The sequence below is a fragment of the Sus scrofa genome, chromosome 11 (genome assembly GCF_000003025.6).
Source record: "Sus scrofa isolate TJ Tabasco breed Duroc chromosome 11, Sscrofa11.1, whole genome shotgun sequence".
In the NCBI taxonomy this organism is placed as follows: Eukaryota; Metazoa; Chordata; class Mammalia; order Artiodactyla; family Suidae; genus Sus; species Sus scrofa.
Window position 1 is genome coordinate 23,632,962 of NC_010453.5, and position 23,427 is coordinate 23,656,388.

At 43.5% G+C, this 23,427-nt stretch overlaps 1 protein-coding gene across 13 annotated transcripts in view; it reads left to right on the plus strand.

Moving 5' to 3' along the window:
* The window catches only part of ENOX1 (ecto-NOX disulfide-thiol exchanger 1), a 660,000-nt gene that overhangs the window by 398,198 nt on the left and 238,375 nt on the right, over positions 1 to 23,427 (plus strand). For all 13 annotated transcript variants that reach the window (XM_021065349.1, XM_021065348.1, XM_021065354.1 and 10 more), the window contains 2 exons: positions 15,909 to 16,052; positions 16,882 to 17,019. In XM_021065349.1, coding sequence (XP_020921008.1) covers positions 15,909 to 16,052; positions 16,882 to 17,019 — 282 coding nt within the window. The remainder of the gene's footprint in view (positions 1 to 15,908; positions 16,053 to 16,881; positions 17,020 to 23,427) is intronic.

Sequence of the window (23,427 nt, forward strand, 5' to 3'; positions counted from 1 at the left end):
CAAGGAGCTAGCACATGCAGAAGCAATTTGAGCTCAATACAACTCTGATTGGAAGGATCGGACGATAAGCTCTATTTTATTCTGCATCACATTTCAGTATGAACTCACATCTTCTCTTTAATTTGCGGCCTTTCCTAAAATGCCCTGCTCATCTCCTCGGTTCCCAAGGGTGTGATCCAACGGCAGATAACACATCCAAAAGATCCCTGCCCCTTTGGCCATTGTTCTGAATTTCCTTTGATGGATTAAGTCATCGAGGTGGCACTAGAAACCTTGCCTGCATTTGATCTCCTGGACCACAGGCGTTACAGACCAAAACGGTATTGCTACGGCCAAACCCTGCCAGGCACAGCCTCAAATCAGCTAGCTTATTATTCTGGTGGCATGTCAACTAACAGTGAATCAAGCTATAATACTGGTAGAAAAAACCAGAGACCAGAATATATACTTTTCAAGGGTGTGTAGTTGGTGTGAAGATGTGCTCATGAAATTGTCCTGAGTGGACATTTTGCTGTTGTTTTGTAATCAAAAAGAATTCTTTTATGAGAGCCCGTCTAGAGGGATCTGGATTTTTCCTATCGAAACGTCTCACCGCATTGCCAGGAATGCTTCATTTCTTTTGTGTTCCTCCAAAAGGTGTTATGTGTGAGCCCCTCAAATAACTTGTGAGATGGGGATTGAAGGCTTAAAAGTGGAAAAGCTCAGGGAACTGGCCCCGGAGGAGGCTTGTGATGGGCACTCTCTTATGATATGCAAATTGTGCTGCCAAACTGCCCTGCAGGTTTTTCTGGGAGAGGCAGAAAGGGGGACGTCCCCAGATCAGCTCTCAGGGTTCACGGTTATCTTCCCCGGGAATGAAAAAGTATCTGCCACAGTGGCAGTGATCCTGGTAGGCAGGCAGTGGGGCTTGGCTTCAAGTGTACATCACGCAATAGCACAGACCCCTGTGCTCCCAGCACCTGCAGTGATCCCTTGGACGGGGGGTTAGAAGTTGGATCTCTGGTTCACTCAGTGCCTGGCTTTTCCCAAGGTATCACTTCCTACTTCCTCGGCATCTCCTTCCTGGTGGAAGGCAGAAAGGAGACTTGAACTCCAGGCCAGCCCTGTAGCCCACTGCCAGCATAATGTGATTGCTTGTGCAGTAAGAGAAATAGGAAGGGATACTAGCCCCCCAAAAAGGATGAGGAAAGAGGAATAGTAAAATGATTTTACCTCCCAGCCACCCCCTTCAGATGGCCCTGACCAGCCTTTCTGTCTTGCCAGCCTTGTCTGTCACTATCATAGTTCATTAGATAATAGAAGCGTCGGGAGGGATGCTGGTGAATTGGCATGTACAAATAGAAGCTTTCTACTCCGGGATCACAGATCTGGGCAAGTCTTGATGGTGATGATCCTTCCACCAAGCTCTCAGCTCACACTACAGATTTACCCTCAATATATGCCTTTGGACCAAGTTAAGCCCCGTGTGGGCTAAGGCACCTGTGAGACTTTCTGCTAAAACCTAACCCGTTAAAACCCTCAGACGGCCCATCAGTAGACATCGTCTGCTTTTGTTCCCTGTCTCCCTTTCTCTGATGCACAATGAATATGCTGACTCTAAGAAAAATATGCTTCTCCGTAAAGCGTAGGTAGGTCTCGAGTTGTTTTCCAGCAGTGATCTCTGCTGATTCACTCAAAGTCGTGCTCTCCTACTTTTAGAACTGTTGTAGAAGGGTCAGGGTGTCTGACTGGGGGCTGGGGTGAGGGCTGTACAAAAACACAGCAGAGCCTCCAGGTCCTGGTGACCACGGGATCCTCAGACCCCAGCTCTACCTCACCATGGCAGGTGCATCTCCTGGCACAAATGCCGTTGCGGGCATTTTCCCTCCAAGCAACTCTGGCTTCATGTTTGCTCACTGTTCTGGCAACTCCTGGTTTCAGCCTACTTCTCTCTCTCTCTCTCTCTCTCTCTCTCTCTCTCTCTCTCTGGCAACTCTTGGTTTCAGCCTACTTGTTTCTCTCTCTCTCTCTCTCTCTCTCTCAATGGAGCATTTAGAGTGGGATCAGGCTGGGGAGGGAAGAATCTTCCTTTCCTTTCTTCCTACAAAACCAGCAATACATTAATAAGAAGTTATATCCAGAATCTAGCTGTTGTTGTTATGTTCTTATAACAGACAGGCTCTAATAGAATCTAGTTTGCCACACTGTGACAAGCTCAAGTCTGCTAATTTTTTTTTTCAGTTGATCTATAGTGGACTCACCATAGTTTATTAGTTTCAGATGTACAACATGGTGATATGTTAGTTTCAGGTGTACAATGTATAAAGTTCTTAGATAATATTGGCTGTATTCCTGTGATATATACATCACATCCTTGAATCTTATTTATTTTATACCCAGTAGTTTGTACCTCTTAAGCACCTTCCCGCTCCCCACTGGCAGCCACTAGTTTGTTCTCTGCATCTGTGAGTCTGTTTCTGTTTTTTTATATTTGTTCATCTGCTAGTGCTTCTTAATTTGGGGACTTCTTGAAGACGGGTCAGTGTCTTACTCAACACTGTATTCCTGATCTCAAGCACAGTGACAGGCATACAGTAAGCATTTAATAAAGACATGTTGAGTGAAGGCATCCGTAGGGGATGGAACTAACCCTGTGCCCCACACTCCTCCATCTTCAGAACCAGTCAAACCAAGAAGGACCTCCTGGTCTGGCTCTTTGTTGGAGAAAATGTCCCCAAATCTATAACAACAGAGAGTCGGGCTAAGACACACTGAACCCTGGGCTCTGCCTGTCTTTCGCTCTGTGACATGGGTTAAGTGAGCCAGTTTTAATATTCTGAATGGTAGCTTTTCTTCTTTGCAAAGAAAAAAAAAAGTGCTAATGACATCGACCTCATAGATGGTTGTGAGTTTTCATGACATCAAAGATGCGAGGCTGTTCTATAGGAAGCTGTTTTTCCACTGGATGCATCTGCCGGAGGGCTGTGGGACTGACATTTCTCCCTTCACATTATACATGTCACAATTTTTTAAAAAAAAAACTCATTACAAGTATTAGTGTTAGTAAAAATGCATTTGACATAAAAATGTTCTTATAAGATGATTAGTTTTCATCTACCTAATGTTATATTGATGTTTATTCTCAGATTGAAAAGAACTGCGTCACTGCATTTCCATGTGAATTTCCCCACTCAGAAAAAAAAGGGGGGCCCTTGAATTAGCTGGTAGGTAGGCAGGGTAGCATGTGCTTGGGGGCATGTGTTTGTATGAAGGTGGCGTCTCCTGTTAAAGGAAGAATTTAGTGTTAGGCGATTTTGCAGCAGGAAGCCTGGAAATAATGCACCGTTTAGTTTCGTGTTGATGATGTGTCTCCCGGTTAGAGCGCCCTTACTTTTAGCTTATTAATAATTAACACACCTCTTGGTGTGGTGGAGATTGTGTCAGGTTGATACACTGGATAAGTACCTGAACACATGTCAGCTTCATTGTGCAAGTAATAAAATCATTATCCTCATTGCGTTAATGGGCCGAGGCTCCGGTGAATATTTGGAACCGACAGGCATGCAGTTCTCAAAAACCATCCCTCCGTGCCCTGCACTGCCTAACCAGCTCTAGTTGCTGGTTATTTTCTTAGTCATCATTTTATGATAAACATTATCTCATAATACACCATAAAATTTAGGAATGCACACAAATATCAGAATTCTTAGCGGACAGGCTTTTCCATTAAGACTAGAAAGGGAGAAATGTGATCATGTTTGTGGGAATTCCTTTAAAATATTTACTTAGCTTGGGTGTAAGCCATCAAGCTGTGAAAATCATAAACCATGGTCGCAATAACAATCTACTGTAATTCCCACAAAGCACATTCGGCATAATTTCTTTTTTTATAAATAATAAAACCATAAATAAATATGATTACTCTGAGCTAACATGAAATTACATTCAGCACTAGGAGCCAGATGGTTTCCTCTCATATCTGTGTTCTTTAGGGTCAGGTTTGGCTTGCTCCCCACAACCCACCCCCCCATTAATATGTGAGTAATCTGTGAATAAATGATTGTGAGTAGCATTTGATATGGCGAATTTGAGGCGGGACGGAGCTTTGTTGATCTCACATGCAACAGGCAGGAAGAGCTGGATGGGGCCCTTAAAACAGCCATGTAAAACTTGGTAGGCACCAGGCACCACCCGTACTTTCTTCTGGAGCCCTCGCCCCCATATCACATCAAACATACCAAACGCCCGCTTGCCTGTGACATTGAATGTAATTTTGTCTATAGGACTGCGGGACAGGGTTTTTAATAATCTAGCGTTTGAAATGATTTGTCTACAAGTTACTCCTTTCATTTCAAACCAGCTCCAATTTCTCCATAACCGTGCAGGCTCAGGGATTTTTTTGCACCATGAGAAAATCCCACTTACAAATGATTTTGAACAGTAATGACGTCTGTGTGAATATTAAATCTTCTCATTAGAGAAGTTGTCCTGATACAAAATGCATAGGCCCTTCATGAAATAACTCTCTGCCTTTGATCCTGCACATTGCTTGCGGGTCCATGCAAAATAGCCTCAGTTCGACATTGTCATGGACCTCGGCCCCTTTAGAGCCTCATCAGTAACAGAGCCATAGTTAGAAAAATAAGCTCCTTGGAGTTTCCGTCATGACTCAGCAGGAAGGAACCCAACTAGTAGCCATGAGGATAGGGCACCGCTCTGTGGGTTAAGGATCTGGCATGGCCTGAGCTGTGGTGTAGATCGCAGACGCAGCTCAGATCTGGTGTTTCTGTGGCTGTGGTGTAGGCATAGGGAGGCCCCCATATGCCTACAGTCTAGGGAACCCCCATATACTGTGGGTGCAGCCCTAAAATGAGAAAAAAAAAAAAAAAAAAAGGAAAGAAAAGAAAAATAGGTTCCTTTCTCTGGGCCGAATGAGTGCTTAAATTAATCTGGAAGAGAGAAGCAGAGGAAGAGATTCCGTTTGAGGAGCTTAGTCCTCCGAGGCCCATCTCCTTGGAGGGAAGGAAGGACTTCTATATGACATGCTTAAGAGGCAGATAATGAGTTCCCATCATGGCACAGCAGAAATGAATTGACGAGGAACCAGGAGGTTGCAGGTTCGATCCCTGGCCTCGATCAGTGGGTTCAGGATCTGGTGTTGCTGTGAGCTGTGGTGTAGGTCGCAGACGCGGCTTGAATCCCGCATGGCTGTGGCCGTGGTGTAGGCCGGCAGCAACAGCTCTGATTAGACCCCTAGCCTGGGAACCTCCTTATGCTGCAGCTGTGGCCTGAAAATGACAAAAGACAGAAATAAAATAAAAAGAGGCAAATGACATCTTCTTCTGACACTGACAGGGAGTCTGAATGACAGGGAGGGAGGGGGGAAGGGAAACCAAGTTACAGTCATAGCAGCACCTTTTTTTCTTTGTATGTGGAGTTCCTGGGCCAGAAATCAGACCCGAGCTGTCGCTGTGGCCTGTGCCGCAGCTGCAGCATTGTGAGATCCTTTAACCCGGTGTGCCAGGCTGGGGATCGAACCTGCATCCAGTGCTCCAGAGACACCACCAATCCCGTTGCACCACAGCAGGAACTGCGGCAGCAACCTTTCACACTGACCTTCAGCCTTGGTTTCAATGTCAGGACCTTCCCATCAGCATGTATCCCACCCTCTCTTTTTTGCCTCTTGCCAAACCCAACCAATAGCAGCAGTGGTTTGACCCATTTCCTCAGGATGCTCCCTGCCAGCCTAGACCTTTCCACTTGGCTCTCTTGGCACTCATGCATTTGCACTGAGCACCCCTGTCTCAGGAGCCCTCCACCAGCGCCAACCCTCTGTCACGATCTGTGACTCCCCGGAGAGTGGAAAGGACCATCCCAGGGAACCCAGGGCCCCCGTTCTCCTGCCCAATAGTTACAGAGCATCGGCAGAGGCTGTGGGAGCTTCTTGAGAGATGAGGAAACAAGCTATCTGCCCCAGGGTATGCACTAGAAGTGAGGTGTGCTGCCCCTTCTGAAAGTCCCGGGGTGGTCCCCGCCGCGGGGCTCATGCTTTATTCATCATGTTGCAATGGCGTCATTAAGAGCCCTTGAGTTTAAAGAGTAACTAACATGTTCTTGGTGACCCTCCGAGAAGGAATATTAAACAGGATGAGCACCCGGCTCGGGCTGGTCACGGTCTGATCCGGCGTTTATTGCAGGTGGATTTCTGTAGATTAAGGAGCTCTCATCAGGGCGTTTTGGAAAACAGATAACTCATTTACCCAAGTTTGCAGCCATTTAAGGGTCACTTATTCACCCACTACAATTAAAGCGTTCCACTTTGTAGCTTAATATGTTTTCCATGGTTTGGGTCAAGGAGTAAAATGAGTGTGTCATGAAAAACCCAAGTACCAAACACCACAAATTATAGGACTAAATGTAGTGTGCCTTCCCTTCCATAGGAGGATAATAATGTTTACAGAAATCCCTTTCTGTGCGTAAATGTGGCCAAAAAGATCCGTATGTAACCAATCAATAGGCCTTTCTAAACGATGCATATATTAAAAAAAAAAATTCTTTGATTTGTGGGGACGTCTGTGTTTTCTCGAAGTTGCCTCTCTTGATGGCTGTGTCTCTGAAGCCAGAAATCCACCTGAAGTCTATGTCAGAGTGTTACCTTTTCTCCAAAGGACTCTTCTCTCTGTTGCTCTTTATCGGCAGCCCCTAGTTTTGCCATTTCAAGTGAAGCTTTTGTGCTGTCTCAGCATTCTGTTTATATTGTCCTGTTTTTTTGTGGGGTTTTTTTGTTTGTTTGTTTTTTATTGTTTTGTTTTGTTTTTTTTGTCTGGGTCCATGGCATGTGGAAGTTCCCAGGCCAGGGATGGAAGCTGTGTCTCAGCAGTGACCCAAGTTGCTGCATTGACAATGCCACATCCTTAACCTGCTGCTCCATGAGAGAACCTCTGTGTTGTCTGATTTTTTGGTTTGTTTGTTTGTTTTTGTTTGTTTGTTTGTCTTTTTGCCTTTTCTAGGGCCACTTCCCACGGCATATGGCGGTTCCCAGGCTAGGGGTCTAATCAGAGCTGTAGCCTCCGGCCTACACCACAGCCACAGCAACACGGGATCCGAGCCACATCTTTGACCTACACCACAGCTCACGGCAACGCCAGATCCTCAACCCATTGAGCAAGGCCAGGGATTGAACCTGCAACCTCATGGTTCCTAGTCAGACTCATTAACCACGGCGCCATGGCGGGAACACCTGTGTTGTCTGTTCTTTAGAATGTTTTGAATGGGAAATGAAGAGAACAGAGAGGGTACCAATGGGGGCAGCGGGTGGGGAGGGACTTTTCGGTTGAGGGGAAGTAAGAATTCTCTGATAGGGAGTTCCTATTGTGGTGCCATGGAAACGAATCCAACGAGTATCCCTGTGGATGCCAATTTGACCCCCGGCCTGGCTCAGTGGGTTCAGGATCCAGCATTGTTGTGGCTGTGGTACAAACCGGCAGCTGCAGCTCCAGTTCAGCCCCCAGCTTGGGAACTTCTGTATGCTACTGGTGCGGCCCTAAAAAGAAAAAAAAAAATTCTCTGATATGTTCTCATTTACTTTCATTATAAACTTGTCTGTAACTTAACTTATTTGGCAGTTATGCCTCATAGCCCTACTGAGGGACTAAAAAAAGTCACTTTCCCAAGGCCACACAGCGCTTTAGAAGTAGGAATGAAGGCAGGTGCTCAGAACCCTTGTTTTCCAAATAAGGGCTCTGCTGAAGGGGGGATTTATGAACTGTTAAGGCTGTTTTGAAACAATTGCCTGTCCAAAACATTGAGGGGACCTTCTGTATCTGGGAGAAGTTAAAAGTGATGACCTCTCAGGGTTCAAACCTTGATATGTTCTATGAACTTGGGTGGATTTGTCCTGATTGATAGATATCCACTAATGAGAGAAATTAGCTGACCCATTCCATGTTTCATAAACAGTCTTCAGTCAGCCCTTAGTAAATCTGAACCAGTCTGTGGAAGTTGGAAAGTCCTGTTTTTCTAAAACATGTCCCTACTGAGTCTTCAAAAGTATGTGTTAGCCTTGTAGCATCTACTCCTATTTTCTTTCCTGTTTTTAATGGAAAGAAGTACTTTATCCCTATGGTCTCAAGCTTTCTCTTTTATTATTTTGTTCAGTTTAGAAATACTAATTTTTTTAAAAGCAAAAATCTCATGAAAAATGAAATAATCATACCTCTGTCATTGCTCTATACTTATATATGTATAATGCCAAACAGTATTTTTCTTTGTGTCAGAAGATAATTGGTTTTAGCTGCTATCCTGCCCATGCAGGTGGAGTTGTCTCTTTGGCATATTTGGTTATTTTGTTTGATTGCATGATTTCAGGGGGAGACCTGTTTCTCTCTCATATATTCATATGCATTCCCGCTCTCGCTCTCTTGCGCCCCCCTCGTGCCCCCCGCCGCCGCCACAGCATCGGGTTCTTCAAACACAGATATGTCATAGGCTAAAACCTTATCATCCCCTCAGGAACCATTCCCTCCCGAAGATGGAAGGACCACAATTTGCAGTTTAAAATCGGCTACTAAAGTAGACGAATGGGGGATGCAATCACAGACCCTTAATGGCATTTTGTGTTTGAGAAATGGCCAGACCTGCTTTTTCCCTCGTAAGCTGCACACCAAATGGAAACTTTTCCTTTCTTCCCCTGATTTCACTTCTTTCGCCCCGTCTGTATATGCCTTTGTTCCACTGATGCACTGCTTAATGGATCTAGAGACGCTGTTATTTATAGATTCCGGCTCCTCCAAAGAGCAGCTGGAGAAGTTTCACAAAAGGAGAAACATCACTGGAACCTCTGAGGACCCTGCATTGGTTACCAGGGAGGCGTAGGATCTTCATCACGGAGACTGACTTGTTAAGGGCACCAAGAATATCTGGAAGGATCTAACATTTTAAAAATGTGTCTTTCTTTGATATTGTAAGTTCATCTGTGTTCCAGTTTCCGGCAGCAATTTCCTCTTTTGTGCTCTTTAGCTTTCAGCCCTCCAACCTTTGAGATTGGACCCTGGAACGAATTTTGTCCCCTTGTTCCTTTATTCCACGGTTCTTTCCCTTTTATATTTGCAATTTTCTTTTCTTTCCTTCCTTCTATGCCTGAATTCATTTGAAAAATATCTATGTGTGTCTATATACATGTATCTGTGTATATAATTTTATATGTGCATATATGTGTGAATAAAATGTATTTACATGTAAATATATTTTATAAGTATAAATATTTGTATCATAAGTTTTAATATGTTTTGTAATTTATAAATACATTATTATAAATTATACTGAGCATCCCCCACAGTCTAGGTATGGCTTTTCTCACTGCAGGAGATATAGAAATGGCTAGTTCCCATCATCACTCTAAGCGTATTATTTCCTGGGGACATGGATATAAACAGCTAATTAGAATGTGAAGTTACAGGTGCTTGTGTAGAAAAAGGTTCGGTGTGCTCTGGGAATACAGAGGAAGGAATACAGAGCTGCTTTGTCTTTTTGCCTTAAAGGACAAACTAAAAATGACTTAGAACAGGAATGGCATCTCTCTTCAGGTACACTGTGCTGCGACACCTGTCACATCGTGACCTTTTGAAAAGAGTTCAGTGATTTTCGAATTATATGAGAAATAGCTCAGATATTAAAGAAGACCTTTCGATTTCACAGCTTTGATAGAAGGCACTGCAGGGTTCAGCCCTGCCCGAATTGGTCTTGGCCCAGTTCCCTCCTCTGCCCATATCATTTTCAAGATGTGAAAAGAGAAATCTCCAGTACCAAGAAGGATCTTTTCACCTTTATTTGTCATAATATCCCTACTTCACAATTCTCTCCTCAGACGTCCCCCCACAAAGTCTAATTTCTCATCGACTCTAATCTAACGTAAATCTCTTCTTCAAAATCTTAATCCTTTTATTTCCCATTAATCGGGAGACACTGATCATTAGCAACCAACATCCTGTATATTTAACAGACCTGAAAACTTTATCATGCTTTATCATGTAATACCTTAGGTAATCTCTGTTATCAGCTGCTTCCTTGTTATCCTCTTCAAGCTCTCCTTTCAAGAAAACCATCATCAAAAAATTACTTCCAAGGAAGAATTAAGAAGCATGAATGTAGACTTTACCCACATGTCTGCAGAGGGGGCAGGGCAAAGAATTACATTGTATATTTCCCAATGAACCCCTTGAGAGTCTGCTTTAGTCATTTCTCTGAAGTCCCTGTTTCCCACCAGTGGCCACCAAAAAAAAAAAAAAAATCCCTTCTTTCTTTTCCTTTAAAGCACCTACTTAGCCTTGGTGTCCTTTTGTACCACGTGTTGCAGAGCAATTCCACTCTGCCTCGAAACTTGCAGAGTCCACCCCTCTCCTAGGTCAGTCGAAGAGAAGCCTCAGTACGTGAGAGGACCCATTCTCCTTAGAAGCCTGTTTAGTAATCCTCTGAAGTAATTAAAGCATCTCTGTGTGGCACTTTTGGATCTGAACAGGTAAATGTAAGAATTGTGTTACATGGATGCAAGACATTAGGCCTTTCTGGTTGTTCCTGAGTGAGAGAATTAGTCTGAATTACTTGGTTTACCATGTAGGAAACAGAGATGCTGCCCTTATTCACAGACAGTTGCTTCAGTATCATGGAGTTAAAATATAAGCAGCCTCTATTTAGCAATATTCTGTACTTTTTTTAACTATGGGCATTTCCATAACATTCAGAGTATCCTGCTGATTGCACGGAGGTCAGAGTGGGGTGTTTTCTTAGTGATCAAAGCAGAAAGTAGAACTTTGATGGGAATGTATTATGCTTTTTACTGTAACTATAAACCATGGTAATGCTGGTGAATAATTCCTGTAGAATAAGGAAGTTTCATGTGATATATAAGCTTCCTTTGGAATCAGCTCTCAACAAGACATTAATAAATCTGATTTTCTTATGATACTTATTCTTCTGTTGAAGTAGGCTTGAACTTAAGGACTTAGGTCAAACGAAATCATTCTTTTAAAATAAAAGAAGAAGAATTTTCAATTCTTAACTCATCTCCACCACCTTTTCATAGGAATCTGTGCTTTGTGGACAGTTACAGAGGATTGTATTACCTACTGTGTGGGTGTGTGTGCAGGCACACTCGTGCGTGCGTGCATCCTTAGAACCTGCAAAAGTTGGACAGGTAGTAAAAAAAAAAAAAAAGGCAAAAAAAGAAAAGAGTTCCTATCATGGCTCAGTAGAAATGAATCTGACTAGGATCCATGAGAATGCAGGTTCGCTCCCTGGCCTCACTCAGTGGGTTAAGGATCCAGTGTTGCCATGAGCTGTGGTGTAGGTCACAGACTTGGTGGTGTAGTGGCTCGGATCTGGTGTTGCTGTGTCTGTGGTATAGGTGATTCCACCCCTAGCCTGGTAACCTCCATATGCCTCAGGTGCAGCCTTAAAAGACCAAAAAAAAAAAAAAAAAAAAAAAAAAAAAAAAAAAATTGGGCAGGTAGAAAGAGTTGTGTAATTAAGAGCAGGAGAAGCCTGTGTCATTTTTTTAAAGCCAAATAGTATCTTCTTAGGCTTAATGAGTTTCAGAATCTACCCCATGATATAGTTTAATGAAATCCTGAGCATAAATGTATCTTGTTGAACAGTTAGGAAACTGGGTTTGAGATTTTGTACTTGAAGGTACCTCAACAAAGAACAAGTTAGATTTCAGTTGAACCCTGGACAAAACTGTGCTGTTATCCTTGGCATTTTGTACATCTGATAGTTCGGGGATGATGGAACCTCACTAAAAGCTATAAATAGAAGCTGTCAGTTTCATAATTAGTCATGAGTTTCTTGAAAGCTTTTTGTAGTTGCATAGGTAGGAAATAAACCTACAGAAAAAAAAATTTTATTTTATTTTTATTTATTTATTTTTTTGTCTCTTGTCTTTTTAGGGCCATACCCACGGCACAAGGAGGTTCCCAGGCTAGGGATCTAATCGGAGTTATAGCAGCCGACCTACACCACAGCCACAGCAATGCAGCTTCTGATCCATGTCTGCGACCGACACCACAGCTCATGGCAATGCCGGATCCTTAACCCACTGAGCAAGGCCAGGGATCGAACCCTCAACCCCATGGTTCCTAGTTAGATTCATTAACCACTGAGCCACCACGGGAACTCCCTGAAAAATTTGTATTTCAAATGACATTATATTACTTTCTAAAGGAGTTGTGGAAAATGAAGCCATATTCTGGTACAATTTAGGTTGACACAGAAAACTAAGGCGATACTTACTTTTAGAAATATCAAGTGTTACTCACTGTTTTAAAATTAATTACATAATTATTCAGCAGAACACAAAGATCCCAGGGTACCTTAATGGAAACACTACACTTCCAAAGAAAATAATAATAATTAGCACCTACTATACTCCAAGTGCTTTTACTAGCTATCATTTTTAACTCCCCACATCTCTGTGTGTAAATAAACATCATTAAGAATATTAATCTTTTCTATAGTTTAGAAATAAGATAACTAGTGCAGAGAAATTGATTTCAATGATAAATTAGGCATCAGAGCCTTGAATCATTTAAAGAGGCAGGGACTCAATAGGAACAAGTGGTGTTTGTAGAGCATAAAAATCACTCTTGCAACTATTCATAAATTACTGGCTAGGGATTAATTGAAAATATCACCTTTCTCCCATGCTGAGTGAATAATAAATTTAAAATGTTGTCTTGTTTTTTTTTTTTTTTTTTTTTTTGGTCTTTTTGCTTTTTAGGGTCGCACCCATGGCATATGCAGGTTCCCAGGCTAGGGGTCAAATCAGAACTGCAACTACCAGCCTACGCCACAGCAATGCCAGATCCAAGCCACGTGTGCAACCTATACCACAGCTCATTGCAACACTGGATCCTTAACCCACTGAGCGAGGCCAGGGATCAAACCCATGTCTTCATGGATGCTAGTTGGGTTCGCTAACCACTGAGCCATTTCGGCAACTCCTAAAATGTTTTAAAGAATTGCAAGGCATCCTTGAGACTATTGGAAATGCCTAAGACATGACAGAACTTCCTTTAGAGTCTCCATCCTTGATACATGGCAGCTGCATGACGTCATATGTCATTCCGTTGGACTGGGGACCGGAGAGATACGGTACATTGAATATCACTGTCTCATTGGAGGATAAATTAAGGTTTACAAGCCACAGCTTGCCAAGGAAGCGATACTCTTTTTTTGGGGGGGATGAAAGAGTAGTTGTTGGTTGCTGTCCTTAATGAAAGGGTATCAGTTTGTGAAGATGGGGCTGAAAAGCATGGGTAGAAGCTTTGGGCCTTCATGACACTCGATGCCCCTGTGTAAGCCTGCAGTCACTAAACTGGCAGTGAACACTGGACCGGACAGTCATAAAGCTGAGCAGAGCTGACACCACCCCTAAAACCCTGTAGCAAAAAAGGCAAAGTGAAACAGAGCTGGTCAGGCACCAGACCGAACGCCTACAACATAAAGGGATAGTCTATGATGCACTTTTCCAGAACTGTAGACTCATTGGACAGAAAAAAAAAAAAAAGTGGTGATTTATACCCATTTGAAGAGAACTTGAGCTAGAAAGAAAAAGCCAGCCAACTAAACCTCACTGGGGACGTAAGTAAGACAAATAGTGACCTTGTGATGATCTGAAATGCCTCCACTGCTGGACATTTGAGCCAAAGAATAAACACATTCTAGCCTGGCTCTGCTTTGCTGTTCTGAAATGGCTGGAGGTGGGGAGTGGAAAATGCTCGGAGGTTTCATCATTAAAAATGTTGCTTGGGAGTTCCTGCTGTGGCTCAGCAGGCTAAGGATCTGATATGGAGGATGGGGGTTCACTCAGTGGGTCTGGCATTGCTGCACGCTGCGGAGCAGGGTACAGATGCAGCTCGGATCCTGTGTTGCTCCGGCTGTGACACAGGCTGGCAGCTGTAGCTCTCATTCGACCCCTAGCCTGGGAACTTCCATATGCCACAGATATGGCCCTAAAAAGAAAAAGGCAAACAAATGAACAAAATAAATGCTGCTGGTGTTTGGAGAGCTAAAGGGCAGGTGTTTTGTTTGGCTCTGTATTGGTGTTATTGGGTGAGACTCTCTGCTGGCCTCCATTGGCTAAGATAATATAATAATATAATTATAATACTATGATTATAATTGATGCCTATACTATATAAACGAGTTCTGAATTCATATGGGTAGTCGTCTGATCACCAGGTATAAACTTGTGTCCTGTGTACAATTTGCTGCCAAAGTTGGAAGCAGTCACTGCTTCATGATGTTTCATCTTGGAAACAATTCTCCATCATCTCGCATGTCCGTGCGGCTGAGGGCTAGAGGTTTGTGGGGACCATGGAAATAATTTGCGCAATATCAACCCATCCCTGAGATACTGAAACCTGATCTTCCATTTGAATTTGGATTAAAAACCTATAATCGTCTGGCAGTATGCTTTTTTTTTTTTTTGAGAGTACAGTGTTCAAAGGATCACTGATTCTTGCACCCAAGAATCAAAGAAATAAAAGAGCACACCGTTAAAGGGCCCAACTTTAACCAGAGGCACTGACAAACAGACCATACCACTCATTCTGAGATGTCTATTAACAGAAACGTGGTTTAGGAAAATTTATAAATTTGTACCTAGTAAAAACAGACATTTAAATTCAGTTGTTCTGGAGTTCCCATTGTGGTGCAGTCATTAATGCATCCACCTAGGAACCATGAGGTGGCGGGTTCGATCCCTGGCCTCGATCAGTGGGTTAAGGATCCGGCGTGCCGTGAGCTGTGGTGTAGGTTGCAGACTCGGCTCAGATCCTATGTTGCTGTGGCTGTGGTGTGGGCCAGTGGCTACAACTCCGATTGGACTCCTAGCCTGGGAACCTCCATATACCGTGAGAGCGGCCCAAGAAACGGCAAAAAGACAAAATAAATAAATAAATAAATAAATAAATAAATAAATAAATAAATTCAGTTGTTTTATCAAATCTCCTTAACATCCCCATGTCTCCAATCACCCATCCAAGTGATGTGTTTTGTCTTCCAGGCTTGAACTGGTGAAAGTGCATTTAAAATATGTACGTCGGAATGCTCTGTGTTTACATTTTAAGGATGGAGAGAAAGCATGGCCTTTGATAATACAGCGCAATATAGAGGGGCCCTTTGCAACACTCAGTGATTTTGATTGTGATTGGTCTTTGTTAGAAAGGTGCTTTGAAAAGTCGTCTAAAAACGCATTTCCATGTAAGCGGTACAATTCTGGGGAGAGTTGAGAGCAAACAAATCACCAGTGAAATTGATCTTGTCCCAGAACTAAAAAAGCAAATACTCTTCCTGGGCTGCTCCACCTGCTTTGATGGGCAGCACGAGTGCACACACCATGCTCTCCTTTTGCCTTTCGTGAAGACTAGAGTCTCACTGGAAACTCTCTTGCTTTTTTTCCCTCCGCTTCCCCACGTTTTCTCCATCTCTAGCTACATTTCACAGATGACTGCCTTTAAACATAACAACATCAATTAATTTTTGAACTTAAAAAAAAATCATACTTAGCCCAGAGCCTGCCCTCTTCATGGAAGTGCCTTGTGTGGAAGAGGCTGTGCGGGGGTCTGATAAGCCCCCTTTGTGAAGCCTCTGCAGCAGCAGGCAAGGCACCCGCCACTCCACACACGGGGCTGTTTTTTCAGCCAGCCGTGTTCTGGGTAGTTGGCAGTTGACCCTGGCATCTCCCAGGCTCTGAAACCAAGCCAGGAGGCAGCCGCAGAGATCCAGGGAGGAAGCAGCTTCACTTGTGTGCCTGCGACTGAAAGTTGATTTTGTTCATTGTTGCTGTTTGTTTTGAATTGACATGGTGTTTCCCTTGGAGGTTCCCCCGGTTCATGATTATGTTCTCTCACCCGCCTCTTCCCCTCTTGCAGAATCCGATGATCTCCGTGGGGACCCTGCCCTCGGCCATCCAAGCGCTCCCGCCCCTCAGGATGCTCGTAATTCCATAGTCGATGCAGGTGCCGTTGAAAGCATCACCCCGTGTCCCCCGAAGCTTCCTCAGATGATGGCCGCAGGTAAACGGTGGTGGCCAGTACAGAACACAAACAAGGCCTTGTGCGTCTTAGTGGAAAGCTCCCCAGCCATGAAAACACACACTGAACCGGAAGCGTGGGCTCCCCCAAAGAAGCCCAGCTGTGAAACTGGCAAATGTCAAAGAGCATTAAGTCAAATTTGACTTCCTTGGCTGACTTTTTTTTTTTTTTTTTAAGCTCTGTGCTGTGTTCGGTATTAATTTATTTGTTTTGGCCAAAGTCTGTGCTTATAAGACATATTTGAGGAGGCCCTCGAGGCTGATACCTGCATTTCCTAATGTAAGGATGTACAGAGTCTGTAAAGGATGGAAATGCTACAAGATTACCCTTCATAAATTCATTTAGGACCAATGTGACTGCTTGACAAGCCATTTTAGCGATTCGATTAGATGGTTAGAGGGTGTGCCTGCTTCAGAATTACACGCAGGAACAGATGAGTTTATTCTTAGTCGACTAAGCCAATTGACTTGTCTTACCCAGGGCGCCCTCTGGCTCTGCCTCTCAATCTGGGAACTTAACTCATGTTTCCCTGGGAGAAGGAAGTGATTCTTCAGTTGTTTCCAGGGGTCCTTCCTCAAAGGCAAGCTGTGTATAACGCAAGCTGCATGTCATTAAGTTTCCTCCCAGAATGTATGCAGAAACTCTTATGTTTATGACTAGAGAAAACATTGCTACAGATGCCATGGTTTTGGGTGGTTTGGGAATGTGCTTCAATGAAGCCTCCCTTCTCTAGAATCATGATTTCTTTCCAACCCACACCCATGGCCGGTGGGTTCTAAGTCAGTTTGTTTTTTTTCCTCCCCCTCTGCAGCTGCCGACGGTTTGGGAAGTTTAGCGATAGACACGACCCAGCTCAGCATGTCTGTGACAGACCCCACCGCTTGGGCCACCGCCATGAATAACTTGGGCATGGTTCCCGTGGGGTTGCCTGGACAGCAGCTTGTATCGGGTAAGCTTCCTCCCAGGTTGAAAGATGCTTGCAGCCACGCCAAAGGGTGTGGGTGACAGGCGCCTGGTAATCTGGGCACGGACAAGTGTTGAGCCTGGCCTGGCATTTATGACTGGGGCATGCCTGGCAGGCTGTGGGCTTGGCATTCTTTTGCTCGCCACCTCGCCTCAATCTTCTGCCTCGTCTCTGGTCTCAGAAACAGCCACGTGCGGGAGGTCTCCCTCGCAGGCATTGCAATATCAGGTCCGTAGTTGCTGCGGGTAAGTAGAAGAGTTAATATCCGTTTTCCAGTTTGCAAAATTCTCCCATGTACATGATGCCATGTGGTTCCACAGTCTGCTCTTTGAGACCAGTCGATGGTCATGGTGGTTGTGGCTCTTGTGCATGGTCCCGTTTCCAAAGCAGGTAAGAAGGGACCAGAGTTGAGGTGACTTTGCCAGCATCGACACCCAACTCAACGGCCGCTGCATTCCCTGTTTGCTTTGGGTTCCGTAACACAAGAATGCATTCAGTAGAGAAAAGGTTTGGAAATGTCCCAACATAGAAGGCCATTTGAAAGAGTTTGTCATTGAATTCAAAACATGTTTCGTGCTGATTTTCCATGTACCTTGTAACACGTGCTTGAGGAAATAGGACCAATACATAAAGTATATGTGTCCTTGAGGGTTAAGGAAGCACATCTCCCCCAATTGAAAAACACAGTAACCAAAAAGACAGCAATAAAAAATAATGTATAGAATGAGGAGCAACGAGGTGATTCAACCGAGTGATGTGGTGATTTCCAGAAGGATCGATGATTGGAGCTCTGAGCAAAAATGTTATCGAGGGGACCTAAAGCTGTCTGGAAAGACACATGGGACTTCAGTTTTCCCTTTACTCACTCATCGATTCATTTAGCATGCTTTTTAGAGACACTGTCCTGGTCCAGGGGCTCCAGCAGTGAAAAAAAAAAAAAAAAACAGGCATGGTTTCTGCTCTCCCAGAATTTGCAGTGGAGAAGCAACTGTTATATACTGTGGTCTCTGTGAGCTGTCAGAAGAACAATTCCCTTTTGCCCATCAAGTTAGATGAGGGTATGCACTGAGGCGACAGCAATCGCCTTTGAAGGGTTAATTAACGTTTTGCAGCCCCAGCCCTGGGTACTTTGAGCTGAGCTGACCAAACAGTTGGTTTGTCACTGTTGTTTGGTTTTGGTTTTCATCCATCGAGGACATACACCTCCAAGGCTGTACCAGCTATAAAAAATTATACATAGGTGCACGTGTACATGTCTATGCAAACATATGGACACACACACATATATACCTCCATATATAAATATAAACATTGTTTTCTTTTTTAATATAACAAAGGTTATGAGAAGAGAGGCCAGGAAACAGAGGAGAGGGGAAAACAGAAAAAGGAAAGTCAAATCTTGAATGATTAGGCATGATACTTCGGATATTGATAAACTTCTCCAAAATGTTATAAATCAATAGCTTTGAAGATGAATCTGCTCTGGGATGGGTGTGTGTGCATCAGTGACATTTTTCTCTGCTTTGAACATGTGTTTATCCAGACCCCTTTCCCCTAAAGCTAATCTAGACCCATCCTTCCTTCTAATACCTTGAGAGTAAAGATTTATATGTTTCTGCGCAGATTTTCTCAGCTGCCTAATTGAAATATTCATACAGCAGAAATGATTTTATTCTCGTCTCCACCTCCCTCTCGTCTCCGAAAATATTGTGTGACTTCCAGAGTACGCCACAACCTCAATAATTCATTATTTTTTCTTACGATTTTGAGTCTTCTGACATTTTAACCATGACCAATTTATGATTTTCCCAGCAACTTACCATGAAAAGAATTACAGCCCTACTCGTTACAGAAGATGTACCGTATCTGCCCTGCATTCCATTCTCTATCTCCTGTATTAGCCAAACTGCTTAAACTGTGTCTGAGCCTTTCGGGGGTCTCCCTGAGTGTGCCCCCGTCATCCCCCTCCCCATCCTCCAGTGGAACGACAGGCTGCTTTGTTCTCGGCACTGCCAGCAGACTCCCTTGTCTGACACTCTCTCGGGGTCAAGTTCTGTGCTATTTGGTTGGCATTTATGTATTTTCTTCCAGTCTTCTTTCTATGCATGTATTTGAGTCCTATTAAATACGACATTTTCTATTAGGGGTTTTTATAAATATCTTATCCTAAATTCTTTTCCATTTTTATAGTTTTACGGTAAACATGTAAAAATAATCCGTTGAGGGAGTTCCTGTCGTGGCTCAGGGGAAATGAATCTGACTAGTATTCATGAGGATGCAGGTTCGATCCCTGGCCTTGCTCCATGGGTTAAGGATCCGGTGTTACCGTGAGCTGTGTTGTAGGTCACAGACACTGCTCGGATCCCAAGTGGCTGTGGCTGTGGCGTAGGCTGGCAGCTGTAGCTTCAATTCGACCCCTAGCCTGGGGCCTTCCCTATGCCCCTGGTGCAGCCCTAAAAAGACAAAAAGGACAAAAAAATTCAGTGACTAAATCTTCCTCAGTTTTCTACTGTTTACATTTAAGTTTTTTTTTTTTTTTTAACTCTTACTAGTCTAGTTTCTTTGGAGAACTTAATATCCTCTAATAGTAAAGCATTTTACCTTTTCTGTAAAATGATGACTGTATCTATTTGATGGGACTGGCATAAGATTGTAATATGATGATAACTTACAATAACTGCATAGTACCTATACATGGTAAGCTTTCATTAAATCTTAACTCTTATTCCTTCTTTTCTTCCTTTTGATTTTTTTCAACAAATAATATTAAACTTTTTTTATGCATAGAATGTTTGAACAACTAGAGTTATTTCCCTCAGACAGACTCCTCCATGTCGCCTTTGTCAGTCAAAACAAATAAATATTTTAACGTTTTTGTTAAGTACCAGGCAATTCATTTCCAAAATGTACATATGTGTTTAATATTTACCAACTTGGTATGTAAAACGGCAGCCCATTATTTATGTTAAGTTCTTTTTACCACTCCTCTTTGGAAATCATGTCATTTTCCTCTATTTTCTATTTGTAGTTCCTCTTTTGGTAATAGGTTACTTTCATGCCATATCCATTTATCAGATAGAGTTATGGTTGATGTATTTTTTTTTTTTTTTGGCGTATGTTTTGTCATTACTTTTAAGCATTTTATTCTTGGAGTCCCTATTTACTCAAAATCTTTTTCTCTTTAATGTTCTTCCTAAAAAAAAAAGTTTACCATTTCCTTTATGCATATTCCATTTCTAACTATAGAAAGCTTTTGCCCACTCCCTGCAGTTGCTATATATTCCTCATTTTCCATGTCTCCACGGATTTACTTCTTTTATCAGGAATTCAATCTTCATGTACATTTCAGTCTCTTTGGGGAGCGTCTCTTCTGTGCTAGGGATCTCTTTTTATTCCCACACCACATTGTTTCAATTCTTAAGGCTCCGTAGTATATTTATGTGACTTGTCTTGTCACTGTGTCTGATGCGTGGTGCTGTTTGTTTGTTTCTTTGCGCCATAGTCACCGACCCACAGAATGTTGCTTCTCCCTCAGTTTTCGTGCTGGTGCCTCTGGAATTGCTCAGTGTGACTGTGGCACATTTGAGGCAGCCTTTAATGTCTCCAAAGGGACTTAAAGATAATTTAGTGTAACCTTCTTCCAAGAAATCGCCTCCAAAATGTCTCTGACCGGATTAGGGAGAGGCTGGGTTTTATGAGCACTTGGCTTCCTCTCCAAGTTTCTGATCTTTCTAAATGACCAGCTACTCTTTCCATGTTTGTTAAAATGAAATTGACACTCAACCCCATTCCTTACTACTTTTTTTTTCTATTTATTGAGAGATTAAAATTATCAGCAAAGCAAGGCACACATTTTCCATATCTTCTAATTTTATCAAAAGGATTTCCCAGCAATCCTATCCCCTCTTCATGTCTCCCCTGTTTATCTTCTTCAAATGAGGTGCCCCTGGAGATCATTACGTTGAATTTGCTTCTTTTTTTTTAATTTTTTTTTCTTTTGTCTTTTTGCCTTCCTGTGGCATATGGAGGTTCCCAGGCTAGGGTCTAATCAGAGCTGTAGCTACCATCCTGCATCACTGCCACAGAAACTTGGGATCCGAGCCATGTCTGTGACCTACACCACAGCTCACGGCAACACCGGATCCTTAACCCCCTGAGCAAGGCCAGGGATCGAACCTGCAACCTCATGGTTCCTAGTCAGATTCATTAACCACGGTGCCATGACAGCAACTCCTGAATTTGCTTCTTTTATCCAAAATATACCATTCTACTGTGGGACTCCATCCCTAAATCCCCTACTCAGAGTCCTCGTTCATCTGTGAGATAGTGTTTATCACCTTATGGAATCGTATGTTTATTTTCGTCCCCATACTTTTAGTTTTGTGGCACTTTAAAATTTCTGTTGTTGTTACCTTGTTCTTATTATCAGTGCTCTGGGCATTGTCATAGATTCAGGTTTTCTAAACTGGCCTGTTGGAACATCAGTGTCCCCTTGTTGTTAGGGTGAATGTCACGTAAATATTTATGTGGCCTGAAAACCTGGGCAAATTGTGAGTTTCACACAGGTAGGTTGCTTTCTTTGTGGGTTTCCTCGGAGCCATTACTCTGCTAACGTGCTCTGTGCGGTTTGAAAGCGTGGCGTCTCCAGTGTAGGATTCCCCAAACATCACTTAACCTTTAGGAGATGTCTTTTAGGTGGAGGACCCACTGTGGCACAAGATTGGCGGTGTCTCTGGAGCACTGGGACGCAGGCTTGATGCCTGGCCTGGCACAGTGGATTAAGGATCTGGCATTGCCGCAGCTGAGGTATAGGTCACGACAATGGCTCAGATCCGACCCCTGGCCTGGGAACTCCATATGCCACGAGGTGGCCCAAAGAAGGAAAAAATAAAATAAAGACGGATGCAAGTTACTATTATAAAAAATATATCAAGCACCTACAAATATGTGATTATTCAATAATAATCTATTTTTAAAAGAGAAAATATCTTTAAGCATCTCACGGAACACCACCCTATCACCGTCAAAGCTGGACTTTTCCCATCACATGTGAGGCTCCTTTGCCACGACCATGCGTCTTTCTTAGACACATGGGACGTCCTCCCTGTGATCCAGTTTAGTTTTGTTGTTGGCTGGTGTTTGTCCCTCCCGAATCTCAGGCTTCCAGATAATGCTCCCGTGTCCTGATCTTGCCGGAAAGCTTCTTCCCTGTTTCCTACCATACAGGTTTTAGGAGCTGCCTCCCACCCCCAGCCCCGGTGTCAACAGCCGACACCAAGAATGTCAAATCCTGGCTCTGGCACCATCTGTGTGACCAGCTGCTCCTTCCTATAGACCCTGGCTGCTTCTCCCAAGTTATAATCACCAACTGCAAGGGTTGGAAAGCAGCAGCTGAGTCCCCAGGTTTTATGTCGCGTGCCCAGACCTGCCCGGGAACTGGTAATATTTGCTGGATATTCTCTGGCCATGAGATTATACCCTGCTTGGCTTTACACTTTTTGAAATTTTCTTTCCTCATGTCAACCATCTCTCCTTAGTTGTCATGGGCTTTTACGATGACATATGTCTCTTACCCGACGTTTCTGAGCGTGCCCTGTGTTGCATTTCAAATCCATGTTCAGAAAAGCGCTGTTTACGAGATAGTGTCACCTGCCTTATTGAGGTTAGGGTTAGGGTTAGGGTTAGGGTCAGGGTTAGGGAGAAGCTGTGGAAGCGCCGTTTACGAGATAGTGTCACCTGTCTTATTGAGATTTAACCTGGAGCCAATAAAAGATTTCTTCACTCTCACAAGCAGTGAGCTCTTCCTTGGTTCGTACCTTGTGGTTTCTCCTGAAGCCCTGGGTTCGCTCTCGGTGGCTCTGTTCCCTGCTCTTCTCAAAGAGCTTAGCTTTACGGTTCCTGGGGACAGTCCCCTCTCTGTCCTCTTCCTTCCTCTCTCCCAGTCATGGATGCCCCCCACTCATTTTAATTCCACTCTGCAGCCTCAGCCTAGTCTCTTCCCCTAGTTCCTAGTTCCTTGTCGGCTTGTTTAATTCTGCTCAGAACACCTTTTCCTCTTCAATGTCCAGATATGAAGAGGCATTTGCGAAATCCTTTCATCTCCTGAAGCATCACTCTTTTAACCGGGATTTGTCGAGCCAGACATGGTACCCAGTGCTGGGGATACAAGACTCAGACCTCACCCCCCTACGTTAGAGCCTAGGAGGCGAGATAGAGGAGAGCCAATGAGCAAGCACACATCACCATGATAAGTGGCTCTGCCGCTAACAGATAAGGGCTGTCCTAGGATGTCGCTGAGGGTGCTAAGAGGAACGTGGTGTCATTAGAGTTGTAGGTGTACAGAGCAATTTTTTGTTTTGATCTTTTGTCTTTTTAGGGCCGCCCCTGAAGCCT